Source organism: Drosophila pseudoobscura, chromosome X (assembly GCF_009870125.1).
Source record: "Drosophila pseudoobscura strain MV-25-SWS-2005 chromosome X, UCI_Dpse_MV25, whole genome shotgun sequence".
Classification (NCBI taxonomy): Eukaryota; Metazoa; Arthropoda; class Insecta; order Diptera; family Drosophilidae; genus Drosophila; species Drosophila pseudoobscura.
The window spans coordinates 21,247,842-21,269,117 of record NC_046683.1 but is presented as its reverse complement, the minus strand read 5'-3'; the positions used below and the strand labels follow the sequence as shown (position 1 = coordinate 21,269,117).

Here is a 21,276-nt window from a genome sequence, read left to right as displayed (position 1 = left end):
ATTGTGAGACACGATCGTGTGACGGCTCAACCGAAAACCAGAAACACTTACTACAAGCGAAGAGACAAAAATTGTTCTGCTCAGGGAGAGCCTTGTCAGCGTGGTCTTTCTCTGTTTTGTCAGTGACGAGACAGCAAAGGGAAAAAGTGTTGACCGTTGTTTGCGAGCTATGATTTGTATACATCTTTTCTCCCCTTTTCTGGTTTTGTTTGAGCGAAAAAATAGAAACTCTTGATAATCATTATTTTTGAGTCATATATTTGATTTCTTCAAAACAACTGATCAATTAATCTGTCGTGCTAATTTTCTGTTCCTTTTAAACTGATGGAGCGAACCTGATCCATCCTTCTCGGTCACGGGTGATCCTCACCATTTGTGCAGATTCTGGACTGCCCTACTATAACCGTCTGGATAAAAGAGGCTTATACAATTAAATGTAACATTGAACTCGTCCCCTCTGCAAGGGTATACAAACACATAAGTGGAAGAGTGGAGCAAATTAGGAAAACATCAGTGTTTCACTGGCGATCTTTGTCGCTGAGGCCATCATCGCACGTTGTAGAACGAAATGTAAAAATATATTTTATTATAACTATTATTTGCACTATGTATTTTAAGTTGTAATTTAATTTTCGAAACAAAACTAAATGTGATTTTATAAAAACAAGAGAAACTAAAATAAAAATCAAAAAAGACCTCAAAACGCTTTGATCGGGGTCAACTGTCCGCCTTCAGGTCGACCTGGGTTTCGGTCTCTGACTCGGAGTTGGCATCCAGCTCCTGCTCGTTGGTCGTCGTCTTGGCCTTGGCGCCCTTTCGCAATGGGATCGTTTCGAGAATGGCCGAGGTCCAGTCCTGGCCCGCAGCCACTTTGTTAAGCAGCTCGAACACTTGAAAGCCAAAGATAGTGTTAAGAATGGAACCTGGCGGATTGGGAATAGGAAATGCAAATACACACCATGGTAGGTACTAAGTACGGCGCGCGTCTTCATGTCTACATGCTCGCTGAGCGGCAGGCGGGCCGTGGTCAAGCCCGCCTCCGTGGCCCGGGAGTGGCAGAGGCCCTTGAAGTGATTATGGTCGACCAGGCCGCCAATAACGTAGGTGCAGTCGGGTTGCACCTTGTCTAGCAGTTTGTCGGACTCGCAGGTGAGGTACACGAGCTTCTGCTTCTCGAACAAGTCGGCGTGGGTGCGATCAAAGTGGTATTCCACGTTCCAGTTCTCCCAGCCGTCGTTTTTCTTGAAGCACTCGTGGATGTGTCCGTTCCGCTTAATCCCCGTGAAGTGGAGACGTCCCGGCTGCGCACTCCGTCGGTTAATGGTGTAGATTCGCAAGCACTGCTTCACGCACTTGGCTATGTCCCGCTCCTGCATTAGGTCGTCGTAGTCCAGATCGATGGCCACGCTGAAGGTTGCCAACCCGTTCTCCGCGCTGGCCACCTGGCGCCGTTTCAGCTCCTTGCGCGAGGGTCCTACTCGCACGGGCAATCCCTGTTCCTTAGCCTCCCGACGTTTCTGCTTCTTGCGTTGCCGCTCCCGCTCCCGACGCAACTTCTTGAGCTCCGCAAACTCGGCCAGTTTTTTCTGCTTCTTCAGTTGGTTCTTGCTCTGCGGGGTGCCGGGCGTAGTTCCGGGACAGTTGTTTAGGCTGAGGACTGCCGGCTGCAGCGGCGTCTGGGACTGTTCGGTGGCCTCCATGGCTCTTCTGTTCGCTATCCTTAAAGATCAGCTCAAAAAACGTGTATTGGCGGTAGCCAGCATCAGCTGTGAACTAACTGAGATCGATAGCCGAAATCATTGTGGCCGCATGACATTATTTTTAGTCTATTTTAGTTGCCGCGTTTATAACCGAAATGGCAGGTACGGACGACGGATGCAGGATGTAGGACTTTGTAGGACACAGAGATTGCATGGGACAGAACGCTAAATTACTCCAAAACCCGATTAGCTGTGACACTATTTCTGACAAAATTAAATATTTTCCAACACGAACAGCCAGCTAATGTCATACGGCCATCACCATCTGATGGTCTACGTGCTGCGCCCAAAAACGCACGTTTATTTGCCTTTCACCACACTATTGAATAGCATGTATATCGATAAATCAACATATATTCATCATCAGGAGATATATTGTATTGTGCCGGTTCATGGAAGTGGCTGTGTGAAGTTTAGACGAAAAGCAGGCGAACGTCCAGTCGACAACATCAAACAGTTCGTTCTTTTTGGAACGAGCGAGAATATTCATCAGCTCAACAGTCAATAGAACAACGGCTAGCTTCTGCTGGCACCGTACTTTACTTGGTAGCATTGCACGCTTCAGGTCAATCCTGACCAGAAGACACGCGCTCAATCATGGCAACCATGTCACAGCTCACACGACTCATTGGGCATGGTGCGCAGCAGCGCACATTTGCTCGCTTTTTGACGCATAGTTTGACTACGAAATCCAACACAAGATGCCTTTTCGGTGGCAGCAACTGGAGCGGGAGGAACCGCGACCTAGCACCACCTCATTGCACGACAACCCCAGCTACACGCTACCTGCAAAGCCCGTGGCTATTCACGAGAAGCAGAAGCCTTGGTCACAAGTCCACACAGCCGACGCCAGCTCCAGTTGCCACCAACAAGACGGACAGCAACGCTTCATCCACAACGGCCACAGACCTTTTTGGGGATGCAGCAAGCAAGGGGCTGTTCGCAAAGTTCAGGCACATGTACAAGCAGTATTGGTATGTGCTGATCCCGGTCCATTGCGTGACCTCGATCGGCTGGTTCGGCGGCTTCTACTATTTGTCGAAGAGGTTCGTTTTGGAGAATTCCCCAAACTCAGGACTCAGTGATGGTAAATGTCTTGTCTTGTCTTGTCTCGTCTTAGCGGAGTAGATGTGCCCTCGCTGCTGCAGTACGTGCATCTTAGCGAAACCATTATTGAGAAGGTACAGTCCTCGGACATGGGACACTATGCCATCGCTTATCTGTGCTATAAAGTGGCTACCCCATTGCGATACGCTCTTACGTTGGGTAAGGCTAGTCCCGATTTGGAGGCCCGCTCCATTAATCTATTTACCCTTTTTACCTGCAGGCGGCACCACTGTGTCCATCAAGTATCTGGTGCAACGGGGACACATCAAGCCGATTCCCAGCAAGAACGAACTGATCAAGATGTACGAGGACAAGAAGGCAACGCGTGCTAGTGCCAAGGCGGACAAGGCCGAGAAGGACGGGAACAAATGATCGATGGACAGTGGCAACGCTGCCTTCTGGCAGCTGTTGCCATTGTCCTTGACGACCTCGAAACGTTTCAGTGCATGCAAGTGGCGCTCAGTTGACTTGTTGCCTTTTTTGTTAAACTGTTGCCTTTTGCTTGGCAGACGCGGACGGGGGTACCGGTGCTCTACAAACTTAACTTTACCTCGCCCTGGCCCGTCCCAAACCAAACATATAACACAAAAGCCACCCTCTGGTGATTGCTCATCCGGGGAGCCGTCGCCAGGTGGCCGCCTAAAATGAGGCCTAATACTAATACCCCCAACACTCCCCGCCACCACGCTTAGAGCCGTGCAAAATTAAATATTTTGTAATTACATATATTTGCATAGTTCTCTGTTAGTTATGAAACCGTTTGAGGTCGCCGCAGAGGCACCCACAGACACACCTCCCCAGACACACACACGACCCACACACATGTGTAGACAGATAAAGGCAGGCGTCAGTAAATAAAATTTAGCAGTTATATATTTTTTAGATGTAAGAGTGAGTTGTCGCAAAACAATAATAAGTTCACTTTTATTAAATGAAAATCAAAATATATGAAAGCCAAACTGAATATTCCAAGATTTTGTTTCGTAGACCCCTGGCACGAATCCGATTGTTGCAAACGTTCGGATTCCACTAGACTTCAGTAAAACTAACTAATAGTTGGTGAAAACCTTATGGGAAAAGCAGCGAGGGTGAGATAAATAAAAGTAATTCAACGCTCCCGAAGCGCCAGAATCGTGCTTTGCAAGTAAAACAATTTGTTTAACTAAAGGTCGATGGTGCTTTAACTTTAAAGTGCTATCAGTGCAGTCTACCAACACTTATTTATCGAATTGTCTCATGCTGTCTCTGTCTTTCAGTGCAGATCTATAGCCTGTTTACACTGCCACGATATCGAAATCACAATGGCACAAAATAACCGTTTCCACGGGAGTCCGTAGGTTATGGTGTCATGAGAAGATCTGATTTACGTGTCAGCTGAAGATGAAATCAACATGGAAATTATGGAAAAAGGCGGGAATTGACAAAAGAGGCCTGATGCTCAAATTGAGCTATTATTTTCAACCATTTCTTTGTAGAGTGTGGGAGCTCTTCCGCACACCATTAAAACCGTCGACGATCTCTTCCCATATATCCAGCAGTTTCTTTATGGCCTCAGGTGACTGCGTCTCCGACTAGAAACAAAGACGCATGACGCAACCCTAGTGTGAACAGGCTATGAATTTGGAAGGATTACCACCGATGCTGGCAGTTTGTTGCCAAAAGAAAGGATTGCAATTTTTTGTTCTCAATTTTATTTTTGCATTTTATTTTTCGTTTTTTCTCCTGTTTTTTTTGTTTGCCTTTTTTGCGTTTGTTTTGTTTGCTTTTTTTAACGTTAGTAAAATATCCAACAATTATAATTTTAACTAATAGTTAAGCCAGAAGAAATATATATAGTAGGTTGTTCTTTGTTCTCATTTACAAATAAATAAATAATTTGTCTTGTTTTACACTTTTATTGGTATTTACGTTGCATTTCCAAAAATTTGTTGTTCTTTGTGTGGGCGTGGCTATTTGCACATTTGTTGCTGTTTCTTTTGCTTTTCTGCTGGAAACAAATTGAGTTATGTACACATATTTACTCGTACTGTCGCAGTCTGTTTATGTGTGTGGGGGCGCGGTATGTGTGGGTGTGTTTGGTTAATATATCATTTACATAAATACAATAAATAAATAAGTTACATAATATATATCTCATATACATATATATAGGTATAAAAACAATGTAGGCAACAAAAAGTATATATATATATCATAAGTATGTATATATATATATAGATAGCAAGTATTTCTTGGCTGGTTGATTGATTGGTTGGTTGGTTGGCTTTCGCTGTTTTTGCGTGGCAGGGGGATCGTGGGCAAGGAAGAGGAGATGGTTGATGTGCGGGGGCAGGAGTCAGGGGATCCTCCACTTAAACTAGAAAATACGCACAAAATTAAACAAACTTGAGATATTTATTATTCGCCAATGTCCAGCACCGCCACCCCCAGATTGAAGAAGAGTGGTGCTTGGATGGCCTTAAGTAGATCCTTTGCTTTTTGTAAAACTTTTTGAGACTAGTTCTGATTTTCTCAGACCAAACAAAAGACCTGAAGAAGGAAACAAAGGACAAATAATTCCCTAGGGTATTCCCCCTTTCGCTGGGTAACGGAACAACATATGTAGATGTGGAACTTGTTTGGTGTTTGGTGTTCTTCTCGTATATCGCTTTCACATTTTCTCTCTCTTGCCTTCTTTACACGTGTAATTGTTTCTGTTCTTTCGTTTGGTTTTTGTTTAATTTGACTAATATTTAGCATTTATCATAAGTACGTTTTCACAATGCAGCATTCAGCTTCACTTTGCGTTGTTTCCCTTCTGTGTTCGTCATCTCCTTTTTATGGTTCAATTATGTTAGTTCTTTTATTTGTGGGGTTTCATCTTAGTCTCTAAAAAGCCGTTTGTAGCTCGTAGCTTTAATTTAATTTAAGTTAGTGTTTAGTTTGTTTTTAAGTGATTTTTTATGGTGCGATGGCGATTACCTCCTTTCCAGCTATCAGTTATCGTTATCGTTAATCGCGATTATCGTTAAGTAGTATTGGTGTTGTTGCTCTTTGTCTAGATGAAATATATTGCACACGAAAGACGAATTTTAAATATAGAACTAGTTTTCACTTCGCTTTCGCTGTAAGTTTTGGTGTTTCTTGTTTCTCTTTCTTTTTAAATTATTTTTTAGTTTTTGTTCTTTTTTTTTACACACAACCACATGGACACATCGACCTCTCCCGGCAAACCAATAATTAAGTCCAAATTATCGAATTTAGAAACACTCACACATGCATATATATAATAAAGAATTATCGAAACACTGAGTAATGGATGTGTGGACTTAATTTAATTTTTTAATTTTGTTTTAAAGGAGCAGCATTTGCTTAAGGGTTCTCTGCACAGGGGATAAGTTTGCCGAAAGTTATTTATGTATTTGCAAAAATTCTTTGTATGTTGTTGAATCAAATTTTTAGTTTTCTACCGCTTTTCAGGCCACGAAGTTCAGGATTTTTATATACACTAAATGTCGGGGACCGGGGACCGGGTACAGGCTCGCTGCTTTTTCTTTTGATTTCTTCTTTTTCAATTCAACTTTTTCCGAAATTTTTTGCTTGTGTTCTTGGGGTCTGTTTTTTTCAGCTGGGCTTTGATATTGCAATATTTTGTTTTTGATATAAAATAAATCTTTTATTTGCAATTCTACGAAGCGTTTCTACTGATGTTTGTTGCCCTGGGAGTGGGGTTGAAGCTGTCCCTGTTCCCTCCTTGATCTGATCTGTTTGCTGTTGTCGTTGTAGTTGTCCCCTGCCTGTCCCTGCCCAGAAGCCACCCCACACAGATCAAGGACTCCTTTTGGACTGAGAACTGAGCCTTACGTACGCTCGTAGAAAAGTATATAAGCACTGGATGAAACGAGAAAGTTTTCGGAAACGGAATCGCTCACACTGTAAAGAAGAGAGAAAAGGGCAGAAGTTACACGGCGGGCTGGAGTAAAGCTGGAGATCGGCTGCACTTACATGTTGTCATTGAACTCGTGCCACTTGCGAGAAACTGGATGCTTGCAAAGGGCCGTATAATGACCTCCAGCAGTTGATCCTGCAGATATATGAAGATATATGAATATGAGCTATGCACTGATACGCTCCGACTCTCTGCCACTCACCCATATGATTCGATATCGCGTAGAGAGAGTAATGCACATTTGAGTTTGAGTTTGCGCCATAGGAGGCCATATTGAGGTCGCGGTCAGCAGTGGGGAACTCGACAATGTTCGACAGCTTGCTCCAGCGCGTTTCCGAGAAGCGTTTCAGATCTGAAATCGGGACACACATATTAGACTTTTCTCATCTACAATCCTTTTGATGTTTTTTTGACTGACGTATGACAAGATATTTGGGGAAACGCTGAATGGTGAAGCTCTTGGTACATTTTCGGCGCGTCTTGCATTTAGAGCATGTGGGCATCTCGTCGCCATCTAGAATCTCCTCGCGAATGAAAAGATCCAGACAGGCCTCCAGCTTGCAGCGCGATGAGGAGGGCAGCGGCACGCTCAAGTCCCAGAATGGATCGAAGGTCACGCTCGTGTTGCCGCATGTTGTGCACTTCAGAGTGCTCTTCAGCTGTCCCACAAAGAGATCGCGTACCAAGGAGTTCTCATGCCGAGTATACCACTCCCAGGTTAGATCGGCCTTCTTATTGTCACTGCAGATGGGGGATAGTGATTAGCCTAGCCATTGGCGGTGGGGGATCGGGAGGCCGTGAGAAAAACCCACCTGAGATTATCGTCAATATTGAGGGTCTCGCCCTTGATGCCCGAGTTGAGGGCCGAGTGCAGCGAATCGAGGAAGAAGCGCAGGAACTCCTGCGCATCCTGCTGATTGTAGTCGCTGTACATGCGATGCTTGGCAGAGAAGGCCCGCTTGAGGTCCATGGGGGTTACGGTGTGCACGCTTGATGTCCACATCTCCTGGATGAGTTTGGCAAATTCTGCAGAAATGGCAGCAAGGGCAGCAGTGGCATAAGCTTATGATCGTATCGTATTGTATGATTAGACGCGACCTACCGAAGAGTATTAGCTGATCTTTGGTGGCGGACGAGCGCGAGCCATGGTGTGTGCGCAGAAAGCGGGTTAGCTCAGTCGTGTGGCTCAGGCACTGGATGACCGAGTTCATGAAACAGGTGTTGCCGATGTTTCTCAGGCCGCACAGACCTGTGGAATAGCATTCGGAAACGGGATAGATTAATGATACTTGGTAGTGATATTGCGCCCGGCCGGCAACGGCGTGTGGCACTCCCCAATTCGGATACATCGGAATGTTGTTGGCTCCAGAGGCGCTTCAGCAATGTCATTCGCGAGTGCCAACGAATCCACCAACCCGTTCCTCTTCTGATTTAAGTCTTAGCTCTTGGCTTAGCGACGATTCCCGCTCTTCCCGCAAAGTTTCCTGCCTCGTTTCTCGTTTTTGGTAGCAAAAATTTTTAACTCGAAATTTAAATGAATATCGGGGCTCGGCTGCTGTTTTCCTACGATTGATTTGTTCCCACGTTCCCCAAAACTCGCAGCCTCCTCTCTGTTCCGATCCGACAAACCTAACTTCACTCCATTCAGGGCAGGGCAGGGCAGGGCAGGCCAGGCCAGTTGAGGGCACGCCTGTCGACTTACTCACCTTCCGATTTCTCTTCGCGCTGCGTCGCCGCGCTCCGGTAGCCCTCGTCGGTGTTGTACTTGCTGCTGCCGCTCAGAGCTGAGGAGTTGGAAGAGGAGTACTGGCGACTGGTGGTGTTGCTGCTGTCCCGTTCCCAGTAGCGGCTGGGTGTTGGCGACACGGGCGGCAGGACGTTACGTGTGCTGACGACGTTCCTGGCCTACGTTTTTTACAACAAAGAGATTCGATGGCGATATAAGTTCGACTGATATCAGTGTGTGTCCGAAATCCCGTCGATTGGCAACTGTCCGGAGGGGGCCAGCTGTTCAGAGCAGGAGAGCAGCTGCGTTCTCCGACAGTTGGCAATCGATGCGACTCGATTAGTAATCGATAATTATAATCAAAGCACAGTTAGCAATCGAGCAGTTAGAAGAGTAAACGATAACAATAATATAATGCTCATGGGAGGATGAGAGGATAGGAGAGGAGGTGCGGAGCTGTGTTATGTGATATCTGATATGTGGTGAGTATGCATGTGTTTTTGTGGTGAGTTCTGTATCATGCGGGAGCTTAAAAACGAAATACAATAACAAATTGAACACAAAACGTTGCAAGTGCGACAGGGACAACGAGAGACAGCGAGCGAACAAAAACAAATAACAACTAACGAAGGTAACGTAAAATAAAGAGACAACACAATATGTAATTAAAACAAACAGGGAGCGAGGCGAGGATGGGGAGTACTAGGGCGTAATAGAGTGGCGTGCAACCGAGCGCGATCGGCGAAGGATGATGAATAAAATGCATCTTTTTGAATGTTCATATTTCTAGCGACAACAATTTTGGATTAACTAATCTAGCCCGCTTAAGGAAAACGAGAACAAAGTATACAAAGTAAACGGAATGGCGAGATATTAAGAAATATTGAGAGAGCGAGAGAGAGAGAGAGAGAGAGAGAGAAATATAAACTGAACAGAACTGTACTGTACTCGACTGCATTGCCCTGTGTAGTGCACTGGGAGTGCACCTTGGAGGAGCCTTGCCAGAGGACGACTTACACTATCGCTGGCTGCCGCCGAGCCCGTGACTGTGACCGTGACCGTGCCCGTGGCTGTGGAGACGGAAGACGACGAACCGGAGGCGGAAGCGGAAACAGTGCCCGATGTGGCTGATGTGGCGGATGTGGCGGACGTGGTTGTAGCTAGTGTTGTTGTGGCCGCTGCAGTGGTTGATTGTATCTTGGAGTCGTTTACCTGTGGATTGAACGCCACTAGTACGGGCTGCGCTGCCCGCGGCAACGGGGCGACGACACAGTTCATGGGGGCCGTGGTTCGGTAGGCGGCCCGCGTTAGGGAGCTGCTATGGCCCGCCGATAAACGAACATTATCCAGGTCGCCGCTGTAGCGATGCTGCTGCAGATTTCCACTGCTCCCGATGGACGAGGTCTGCGCTATGTGAGTACTTCGTGGCATGGCTCCTCTGGCTCCTCCGGCGGGAGACGTGGAGTAGCCAGTTGTCGTCTCCTTGCCCGAATGTTGCCCCTGACGCTGCTTCTGGCAGCTGAGATTGTTGAATTTTTCAATCGAGGCTTTAATGCTAACTGAATCGATGCCATACCAACGTGCATTGCTGGATAGCACGGATTGTGGTTGGCCACCGCCTGCCTCAGTTGTCCTCCCTGTTCCCGAAGGTGTTCCATTGACTAGCTTCGGGTTGTTGAACTTCTCCAAGCTGGCGGCAAAGTTGGAGTGGGATGTGATTATCGTGGACCTAGGACGCTTGTGGTAGCCAACGTTCCTGAACATGGGATCGCTTTGATTGGCTGCAGCTGTAGATGTAGCTTCAGCTGCAGCTGCAGCTGCAGCTGTAGCCGCTCCTGCTCCGGCTCCTGCTCTTGCTCCACCAGAACCAGCTGCTACTTTAGCTGCTGCTGCTCCCGATGTGGAGGGCAGAGGCGTATCGTCGCTGTCTATGTAGCTGATGTCATCGTCTTGCAGCTGTTGGTGCAGCTGATGTTGCGCCTCCTGCTTCTGTTGTGGCTGCTGCTTCAGTTTCTGTCCACGCTGCATGTTGTTGTTGCTGCCGTTGACACTGCTGCTGTGGTTGCTGTTGTTATTATTGTGTCCGTTCATGATCGTGTGGCTGGTGTAGCCGTGGTTCTGATATTGGTTGTGGTTGCTGTGGTTGTTGGTACTGTTAGTGTTGCTACTGTTGTTATTGTTGCTGTTGTTATTGTTATTGGAGCTGCTGCCAAAGGTCAGTGGCTTCAGCTTGCCAAGGGTCCTTCCCGTGTGTGAGGCTGTGGCTGCCTGCAGCGCCTTCTGTCCCGCCGTTAGCTGTTGCTCCTGGGTGCTAGAGGCCCTGATGCTGCCGTGCTTGTGGACGGGACCGTTAATGGTGCTTCTGTTGTAGCTCGACGTCGTCGTCGTCGTCGCTGCTGCTCCTGCCGCCTGTTGATTGCCATTGAACATCGGCGGACGCGGCATGTCATTCAATGCTCCTTGTGGTCCTAGTCCACCACCTGCCACATGGCCCTGTGCCTTGTGGCTGCTGTGGTTGTTGTGGTTCTGGTGGCTGTTATGACTGCTGTGCTGGTTATTATTGTTTTTGTTATCCTCACCCACCCTACAGCGCTGCTTGCCGTGGGTGGCTTTGGACTTGCCCGCACCAGCACCCGTCACCTGGGCATGGGCCAGCTCGCACTCTTCCTTAAGGAATGTGGGGTCCTTAAAGCTGGGCACGAGGAAGTAGCGCTGATTGGCCGTCCGCACGGGATTTCCGCCCGCTGTTCCCGTCGTCACTGAGCGGCCACCTCCTCCTCCTGCCGCTCCTGCTGCTGATGATGAGCCGTGTTTACCTTGCCCCTTGCCCACTCCCAGTGAAGCACCGCCTCCGGTTGGGATTCCTGGTCCCGTGGAGTATTTCGATTTACCCTCCCGGCCCCGTGCCGTGCTATTATGGATGCCTCGCTTGGAGCCGCCTGCTCCTTTGCCGGATGCCACTGATGTGGTACCAGTGGCGGTTGCTGCCTTTCCTGCTCCCGGATGGGATGCAGCTACTGTGGATGCACCTGCCGCTGCTGCTGCGGAAGGGGCTGCTACTGCTATTACTGCTGGCTCACCTCCGCGTTGCAGTCTGGATGATGGAGTCTTGTGGAAACCTCTGTTCTTCTTAACGTCTAACATCATTCAACATCAGCTGACAGTCGTCTGCACAATCTGGATTCTCCCTTCACTTCCAGATCCTTGTCCAATCTGCCTGGACTGGTGTTTTTTTTTGCTAGTTCCGATTTTCACTTAATGTTTGCTTGTAGTATATTTTTGTTCGTTTGATAGTTGAGTTTTAACTGAGGTCTGGCCGAAAGGGATTCAAATTTTGATGATTTTGAAAGTCACGAACTGCTTCGTTTTTTTTTTTTTTACATACTGATCCCTATATACTGGGGGCAGTGTTTTCTTTTTGTTTTTTGTTTGTTTTTTTTTTTGTTTGCTTATTTTTGCTGTAGTTTTTTTTGGGCGAGAATAAAAAGGGGAGGCGGAAGGAGAATTCTCCTAGCCAATGGGGGTTCGCCTAGTCCTAGTCATGTAGTGTCTCTAGCGATTGCTGGGGCTGTTGGGGATAGGGGGTGGGGCTGGGACTGAACTGGTCGTGGGTCGGGGTTAGTCAGCGATTCAGAGATTATAGTTATTGTTGTGTTTCGGTACTCGGTAGTTCGATTAGTTGAGTTTAGAGTTTAGTTTAGTTGAGTTGGGAGTTTGCTTTGGTTTTTTCTTTGCTTTGCTTTGGTTAAGTGAGTTAGAAGGGGCGCAATCTGCAAGAGTTAAGCTAAAAATACATAGAAATGTAAATTGGATTAAATGGCGGCGGCCTAGGCACAAATACAGAGAGCACAGAGAGATCAATTTTCAATTCAAACTCAATCAAATGAAATGAAATGATACCAAAAGAAATAACGCATGTACATATGTATATCAGTATCAGTAACAGAATCATGTATCGGTGCAAGCAATGGTTGGGCGATTGATTGCTGGAGGGTGAGTGGCGCAATGTGGGGACTGATTTGATTGGATTGGATTGGATTGTGGCGAGTGTTTTTGGCAAAGCGGAGCCTGCGGCATTCACACACACATACGAATTTCGGCAATCAAATTTCAGGGTTAGAGGGTGGGATGGTTAGGCTGCTATCGATAGTCGCTTAATCAGGGTATATCGGGTTGGCAGGTCATGCGATTAGTCGGGCACTCTGGGCAGTCTTGGCAGCGCTGTCTGTCGCTGCGTCGCACATATCGATATTTTACCTTGCTGCCGGCTTCCGTTAACTTGAATGTAGCTGTCGCGCTCACATCGCCATTGTCCGCATCCTCCACGTCCGGTCCCGCATCATCTGTCGTATCAAGAGTGGCTCTCACGCTACTCCCACTACGACTTTCGTAGATTGCGTTCCTCTTCGGCGATGTCGACAGCAAGGACAGGCCGTTGAGCTTTGTGTCCAGTCCATTGCTGTCCGCCCCATGACCATTGATTGATTTTAAGGCTAACGGTGGAGGTGGCGGCGGCGGTGGTGGAGGCGCTGTATGAGATGCTACTGATCCTACTGCGGCTACTGTGGCTGCGGCTGCTGCTGCTGCTTCTGTATCCCTTGCCGACGATGCATCCGCAATGCTGCGCCGCGTTCTGTTGCTTCTGAGTGTGAAGGTGGCCGTGGGCACGTCCCCGCTGCTGTTGCTGCTACTCAACGTGAACCGGCCCGACCCGTTGCGCTGTCCCAGCCGCGATGAGGATGTTGTGCTCGTGCTTGTCCCGGTGCTGGTGGATGGCGTGGAGTCGCCGGCGTCGCTGTTATTGCTGTAGAGCCGGCTGTAGCGACTGGTCCGCGAGCGGTCCAGGGTGACCGTGCAGGTGGTCGTGTCATTGCCATTACCGTTGCCGTCCACATCGCCCGACGGCGTCTCACTGAGCCCCGATCTAGAACGTGACGATGGTTCACTGTTGGGTTTATAGTTGGCCGGACTGTACTTTTCGTACATGTCCAGCCCCGAGGTGGCCACTAAACGTGCTAGGGATGGTGATGAGGATGAGCTGGACAGGCGTTTCGAATGGCCGTTGCTAATGGCGCTCTCGCTGTAGCTGCTGCTACTGGCACTGCCATTGCCATTGCCACCGCCACTTGTTGGCGGCTTCTTAGCCTCACGCCGCAGTCCATAGTCGTTCTTCTTCAATCCGCTCTCGCCATTGGTGGCGGATCCAGATCCGGATACGGATCCTTTTGTTGTCTTGCGCGGCAACTTTTATTCGAATTTGAATTCGAATTTTGTTTTGTTGTTGTTTTGATTTGGTGGTTGGCGTTGGTGGTTGGCGAAACATTTACAAGTGTGTCGATTTTAAATGAGCGAGATGGCAACAATCGGTGGTGGTTTTTGGTTTTGGGAACGTAGCAGGTAGCAGTAACGGTAACGATAACGTTAACGGTAACGGTGAACAAGTTTGTTCATGTTTCATGGTGTCGCAACATAAACCAATTTCAAAAGTAACAGAAAACAAAATAAAAGAAACATCAATGATGAGTTTTATGACTGATTTGTACAGAATGAAGACGGAAATAACATTCGAAAACGTAAGAAAATTTTGAAAAAATAAATGAAATTAAAGGCACAAAATTATGCTATATAGTCGCTACGATACGACTATGCGAATACACCCGGTACACCCATACACTATCTGCCAGTGAGGGAGAGGGGGTTCAAGAGCTTGACCAAAGCCCAATGACGATGATTCGCGACTGAACGTGAGGCAACAAGGTGCCCACGCTATAAGGGGATGCCGCACCCTCACCCTTATCTTTTTCCCCAATTTCAAATTTTAATGTTAGGTACATATGTGCATACATACACACATAGATGTACATATGCATATGTGTGTATATTTTTGCTCCTATGACAGCTCTAAAGATCAGTACTTTCTAAACGGGATGGTCTTGTGACTAGTACCATTTCAGAAGAATTGGCGAAAAGTTAAAATGATGATAGGCCTGATCGATTTTTATATGAAAATCGTGATCTTTCTTTGATACATGCGTGCATACATACATACATCAGCTAAACATTCGAGAAAATGATGACAAGCAGCGTGAATACACGCATTGACAGACGGACAAAACTGCACAACCGACATAGATATGTACATATGTACATATGTATATGCCGACAATGCTATTCCATTAACCTCATTGCGAATTTAATTTACAGCAAGTTTAAGGGGATGACACAGTTGCTGCTGTTTCCCTTGCTCTCGTTGGTGTTGGATCGGTGCCAACAAGTGGTTCGCGCGGGTCGGTTCGGCTCCACTCGCTCTCGAGCACACACTCACACACACCCACAAGAGCACACAACGCATTCCATTGCCTTTACTCTGTCTCAAGGTATACTAATTATCAGGTAAGTCCCATCCGGCTCTCCACGTAGCATACTTTTTTGGCATACTACATGATACTACCTCTCAAGCGGCCTTACCTTAGATTAGTATACCTTGAGCAGTGCCTCTGCATCTGTATCGGCATCTGTGTATTATCGCATGTACATATGTTAGAGTGCTGCATTGTCGTGTGTGTCGGCGTGTTGTGAAATGGGATGGCTTGGCTGGGCTGCTGGGTGGGTGGTTGGTATAGGTGGGCGTTTGATTCGTGGACTGTGGTGGGTTGGTGGTTCGTTGTTGCAATGACAAAATACACATCACAAACAACATAAAAACGACAATCAGCAAAAGAAAAACGTCCAAAATGAAACTTCGAAATGCCACCGAAAACTGCCAAAGGGCTACACTAAAGGGTGCTAAGGGGGAAGAGCATCACCACAAAACTAGGGTGTGGTTGTTCATATATACACATCATATATGCGACATGGGGGTGTAGCTGAGTGTGTCTGTTCGAATGAGATCATAGTCCTGGATCAAGGACCAAAATGAGGCATTCCCGATCTACCGCTCAGCCCCGCGATCTACATATGTTCGCGGGCACTGCAATCTTGAGAGCGCTATCCGGTAATGCCTCACCTTGTATCAATACACCATGGTTTGGATGACTCTTTGAGGTAGGCAATGCCAATAACCGAAAGCGGGCTATATGCATAGGTACACACATAGATACATTCAGATATATAGACTATATTTGAAGCTATAAATATACATATCTATCGATGTACATATGCATTGATGTACGTACATACTTGTATTCATATAGTCATGAAAAACACACACGTAAATTATGAAAAAGCAACAGAAATGAGATGAGACAATGGGGCGCGCTTCTTGCCTTTAAAGCGTTTGAAATAATAGGTTTTAATATTGGAGCTTTTACTGTAGGAAACCTAGAGCCGCTGGTATATTTTGTTAGCTTCTGTGGCAGATCCATACCTCAATACGAGATTACTCTTATATGTTATATGGAGCGTCTATTATGGAGCCTTCTTTCAACATTTCGGGCGATCTCAGTTACATATTGGTATACATTTGCACCTCTGTCGCAGACTACCAGATTGTCTACCATTGAACTGTGTAGCTTGACTCCCCGACTGTTTGATTATTTCCACAACCATTGTACATATGTCACCCCAATATATGATAATATATTGTCCAACACCAAAGGACCACCATTTTTAGGCTTATAATGTAGAGCTTGAAACGAAATCTTAAATTTTTCAGTCACTGAAGCCTTCACGGTTAAGCCTCAGCATCCACTGGAAGTCAGGTAGGACTACGGTTAGGCCGTAGCCGTAAATCTGAGCCTATTTTTAGTCACCATCGACTCATTTGACGGAATCACGGATTCACGGATTCACGGATCAGCAATCTAAACCAAACTCAAGTTTTTTTAATAAAAATAAAATAATTTTTTGTTTTTTTTAAGGGGGTCTAACCAAAAGTTTGTGTAATTACAAGTTTTTGAATACTTACAAAGATTTGGTGCCAATCGGATAACCATATAGCGGCTCGTTGCGCAATATTGATGGTAGATATCCGACACACTTTCAGCTGATCAAATGATGCATCGATCAAATAAAGCAGAGCTTATCTTGTCTGAGGTAATATTTCAAAGCTCCGTGTCCGCACTAGCATCGGTGAGGTGTTTGTTTTTCTTGGAGCTTTTAGAAATGTTTCTTTTCACCATTGTGTGCGGACGCTTTAAAGGGGGGTTTCTATTTCAAGCACTACTGTTTACTGTGGAGCTTAATCTTGAGAGGGTTCTAATCATTGAGCCTGTACTTTAAGACTACGACTTAAATAAAAATCAGTGACTTGCGTGTAAGCTCTCCGCATGCTCACGGGCACACGAATTTGGTTAGGTTAAATCTTATGGACATCATGAGATATAGTGAAGGGGATAGATACAAATGAATGGTGTGCGACAGGGACAATTGTGGTGCGAGTAGATACAAATGTGTGCCTATATCTAGAGGGGAACCGATAGATCAGCTACGGATGGAACATTAAACCCCAAAAGTAACCGATCCCAATTCAAGGATCCGTTCGGGGATAGTTGGAGGGAGTGTGTAGGGATCAAATCCATATATTTAGCTTAGCCTACGTATCAACTCACTCCATATCTGCCGTAAGTAGGTGAATCATAGGTGGATCCGCTCAAATACGCTGAACTAATGCGATAGGACGGGCTCGAGACCGACCCTCCACTTAGGTAAGACGCTGATGTGGATCCAACGCTGTTCCGGTGCAAGGTAGAACGTGGCGCATAGGACGCGGCCAAGTACGAGCTGGGATAGCAGCTGCTGGCGCTGCTGTAGCCTGTGGACGAGACTGAGCCGCCGGACGGAGGCAGAAACTTTGAGAGACTGCTGCCGCGATCGTAGTATGTGTTGCAGCGCGAATAACCGTTGGTGGTGGCCCCACCTGAAGCGCTGCCTGTAGCACCGGAGCCGGAACTGCTGTTGCCGGCGCCGTTGCCGCCGCTGGTCGACGACGATGTGCCGTAAAGACTGCCGCTGCCCGCCGCTGACGTTGATGATCCACGCGGCGCGATGACACGCATATTAGTAGCAGCAGCAGCAGCAGCAGTGATCCGATCTAACCGCAATTGGGCTGGGCTCCTCAGACCGTGCGTGCCGTCGTTGCTTGGCTGCTTTTTTGAAGGTGGCGGTGGCTGATTTGATGTTTGGTTGTTCCACGCGTTTTACTGTCGCTGAAAAAAAAACCAATTAAGAACTGATCAATCCTGAACAAAGGAAGTAGACCCCCCTTACCAACCTTGTCTATTCAGTTTTCCAGACTATTTGTATTTCGTTCGCATTCGATTCCTTTGTATTTGTCCAATCGACTTGAATGCTGCTTAAGTGCTACATCTGAGGATCCGGATAGCTGTGACCAGTGAAGCTGAAGAGGCGACTGTGTACGACTCGTACACTTTTTGTCTCTTCACTTGTGTTATGTGTTTCGGGTTTTCGGGTGAGCCCGACACACGATCGTGTCTCACAATAACAACTTAGAGAGACACTTTGGTCAAGCGCTCACAGCAAAAGTGTCTTTAGATGAGCAGAACCAAAAAAGTGTATGAGTAAAGTGTTTTTAGTTTTTTTTCGTGTATATGTTTATTTATTCATGTTTTCCGCATCTTTTGGGCTATTGTATTGTAATATGTATATTTAGTTGCAAAATTGGCATACGAACATTTTCGTTTTGCTTTTCACGATTAATTTTAAGCTCCAATAGTCAAACCGTATAGAATTCACAAAAATTGATCGTTTCCATAAGCATCACACATACAAGCACGCATACATACGCAAAAGACACTTTGCTCGTTCACTCGCGACAAGATGCTCAGTGAAAAACAGGAACAAAAGAGAAGTGAAGAAATCGGTCTTTGCTTGAGCGAAGAGCGAGTTGAGCAAAAACAGATTTGATCGGGTCCATTCAGTCCCTTTTCTCAATGTGTCCGTCAATGAGAGGTTTTTATCAGACACGCCAAAAGTGTCAACCGTTATTTGCGAGGTCTATGTGCGAGGGTGCATTAATGAGATAAATAAACCAGTCGAACCGTGTGGAGTAGCGGCAACACTTGTAAACCTATGATTTTTGTGCATATATATGTATATATACATATAAATACATATATATTTTTTTAATTGTACGTAAACGCCGTCTATTACACCTAATGCGAGAGAGAGATCGAGCGCAAGGCAGGAGAGTCAGGTACGAGAAACTTCTTCCTCTAGTCTGGCTATTCTAATAACCTTATTTTTGGTATTTTTTTACTCTTCAAGTTGGTACCAACAAAGGTACCGGGCGCAAAAACGCTAGCCCACGGATGCTGACTGGTCTTTCGCTTTTATGTGCAAATGTAAATCTATTTACAATATGTGTGAAAAGACAAGGCTATTAAGCTTTACTTGTTCATTGAATGCTTGACCGACTGAAGAACATGCCTATTATACGAGTATCTCTCCGGGAAAATTGATTTTTCCGCAAATAAATTCATTATATTAATTAAATATTAATTAGCTGTTAAGGAAAATGTCGCAAAAATTGCAAATGTTTTTGCAGCACCTGCGCTTGGTTGGCTGCGGCACACGGGAAAAATCAGTTACTAATCCCCACACACGCACAATTACTAACACACACAAACGAACAAGCACACACCGATCATCAGCTGCGGCTCTTGTTTACCGCAACAACAAACAGTACCGTTAGGATTAGTCGTTGAAAACCTGACGTCGAGGGGGGGAGAAATAGCGTAGCCTTATTCGGTAACACTAAAATGAAGTTATATGTACGTGTAGGAGTGTGTGTAACGTAACGCCGCCAAGCTGTCTACAGTACCATACAAAGCGCACGATGTCATTGTAGCCGAGGATACCGTTGACTTCCCTACAACTACAACATAGGGTAGTGGTAGGGCTTAACTATTATAAAATGGGCCGCCGCGACACATGGCCACACTATCAAATCGATCTTTCGTTCATAAAATACTACACAACTACAACCCATTCACACACACACACACACACACACACACACACCTAGGCGCACCGTTTCCATTGGATACACATACAAATGCACGCGCACGCACTGCAATGCCTTTTCGAAAAGAAATAAATGAAATTCTTCAAGTTCACACACACAAACACACATCCATACGCACATTACGTTGTAAACTTTTTTGCCAATCGTTTACCACGTTTCATTTATTCACCAATTTGCGGCTTCTGCTTCTTTTCGATTAAATATACGTTTTCAATGCTTTACCAAACGTCAAAAATCGAAATATTTATAATCAACAACAACAAAATATAAAACGAAACGAAATAAATCTATTTATAAAAGCGCTTAAAAGCACATACACACACACACGCATGAAATTATTGTGTGTTGGGGCTGTCGGTTTGACAGTGAAATGAGTAGAGCGAACGGGTAATGGGGAGCGGGGAATAAGGGACGGCAGTAGTAAAAACGCCGATGAGCGTATACGAGCGAAAAGGATAGCACTATTGGCGACACCGACACACACACAACCGAGCGGGAGCTCTCGCGCAACACACAAACGTTCACTCACATAGGCAAACAGGCAATGTACGAATTACGCAAAGTCAAATATCTTTCTCAAAATGGAAAGTGGAAAAGTGACGATTGCTATTGTGAATTTTTCTACCGTCTGATCACAAAACCAGAGCGCGGACACGACTAAAATTGGAGCGGGAGCCAAATAAAATTACAACGCAAAGCAGATATCACGAGCAAACAAGGTCGCGAGGGTAAAAAAAAAACAATATGAAATATTTGTCTGTATGTTGCACTATAAGCTTTGTCAATTTACACGGCAAAAACTACATATATTTACTTAAAATCCGTTTCCAGCACAGCCACAGAACCCGCATTACAGTAGTGTAGGGATATTAATTTTGTTGGTCTGTATTAGTATTATAACCCTACATTTGTATTTACCTTGCTGCTAACTTATGATTATTAGTGTTAACATACAAAATTATTTACTATGTACCTTGTATGAAATATCGTACTTATCAGAATAGGTATCGATACAAGCTATCGTCCGATAGTTCTAGTGTTACGAACTAGTTCGAGTTTTACGAACTAGATCTTTGAGAAACTTTATCAGAAGGAAAGTATAGATTTCGAAACGCCACTATTGCGGACTCGTTTACAGCGGCAAGAACAAAAATATTTAATAATGGATATTGTTGCAATGTTTGATTTGGTAAAGTGGCACCCGATTCTGGCCACCATCACAAGTTTTGCTAGAACCACCTTAGCCTCAAAGCTAATACTTCAAGCATTAAAATATGGACGCCGTCGAGTCCACGAGGCTTTCTTTTTCAATGAACTTAGAGTAATTTGGTACAAGAAGCATGAGCGCTAGCCGCCACAACTGTTGAATGTGTAAACAAGCACAGCTTCAGAAAGTTGTTCGATATGACTCAATACTCTATTGATATAGCCATATACACATTCACTTCTATGGATCTATTCTTGGCCATGCAGCGAGCACTGGAGCGGGGAGTGTCCATTTGCATTATCACCGATCACGAAATGGCCTATTCTAAGATATTGAAGATATTGGAATTGGCTGCCTGCGGTTTGCCCGTGCGCGGACCTTTCACAACAACCTTTACAACTAGCGTAGTGATGAACCATAAGATCTGCGTGATGGATGGCGTGGCCCGAGTGCAAGAGATTCTGGAACTCAAGGAGCATAAATGGCCACGACCCTACAAAAGTAACCAACTACTATAACATACAAAAATAGCACACAATTTGATTTCCAAAATTCGGTTACTTT

General features: G+C 45.8%; 3 protein-coding genes and 1 long non-coding RNA gene across 11 annotated transcripts; 2 read left to right on the top strand and 2 right to left on the bottom strand.

The window, feature by feature from the left end:
• Nucleotides 1-482: 482 nt before the first annotated feature.
• Nucleotides 483-1,982, bottom strand: LOC4816017 (tRNA methyltransferase 10 homolog A). The gene is made up of 2 exons (XM_001355253.3): nucleotides 959-1,982; nucleotides 483-890 (listed from the first exon to the last, which is right to left on the bottom strand). Exons 1-2 carry the CDS (start codon nucleotides 1,698-1,700, stop codon nucleotides 718-720), a joined length of 915 nt encoding a protein of 304 aa, XP_001355289.1. The 5' UTR covers nucleotides 1,701-1,982; the 3' UTR covers nucleotides 483-717.
• Nucleotides 1,983-2,084: 102 nt separating this feature from the next.
• Nucleotides 2,085-3,831, top strand: LOC6901883 (uncharacterized protein C18orf19 homolog A). The gene is made up of 3 exons (XM_002133382.3): nucleotides 2,085-2,806; nucleotides 2,881-3,026; nucleotides 3,088-3,831. The coding sequence occupies exons 1-3, from the start codon at nucleotides 2,358-2,360 to the stop codon at nucleotides 3,237-3,239; spliced, it is 747 nt and encodes a 248-aa protein (XP_002133418.2). The 5' UTR covers nucleotides 2,085-2,357; the 3' UTR covers nucleotides 3,240-3,831.
• Nucleotides 3,832-5,690: 1,859 nt separating this feature from the next.
• On the bottom strand, nucleotides 5,691-20,515 carry Usp2 (Ubiquitin specific protease 2). 8 transcript variants are annotated; one of them, XM_033385013.1, is made up of 11 exons: nucleotides 20,424-20,515; nucleotides 17,733-18,007; nucleotides 17,071-17,667; nucleotides 12,779-13,765; nucleotides 8,502-8,700; nucleotides 7,898-8,044; nucleotides 7,608-7,821; nucleotides 7,214-7,536; nucleotides 6,998-7,147; nucleotides 6,852-6,930; nucleotides 5,691-6,779 (listed from the first exon to the last, which is right to left on the bottom strand). In XM_033385013.1, the coding sequence occupies exons 3-11, from the start codon at nucleotides 17,515-17,517 to the stop codon at nucleotides 6,707-6,709; spliced, it is 2,619 nt and encodes an 872-aa protein (XP_033240904.1). In that variant the 5' UTR covers nucleotides 17,518-17,667; nucleotides 17,733-18,007; nucleotides 20,424-20,515; the 3' UTR covers nucleotides 5,691-6,706. The 8 variants fall into 8 exon arrangements, with proteins under 8 accessions (XP_033240904.1, XP_001355290.3, XP_015040945.1 ...); XM_001355254.4 differs by lacking the exon at nucleotides 20,424-20,515 and adding an exon at nucleotides 20,320-20,405; XM_015185459.2 differs by lacking the exon at nucleotides 12,779-13,765 and having other exon boundaries at nucleotides 20,424-20,510.
• On the top strand, nucleotides 18,141-20,255 carry LOC26533878 (uncharacterized). The gene is made up of 2 exons (XR_001452480.2): nucleotides 18,141-18,674; nucleotides 18,746-20,255. It is a non-coding gene; the product is annotated as an uncharacterized lncRNA (long non-coding RNA).
• Nucleotides 20,516-21,276: the final 761 nt, after the last annotated feature.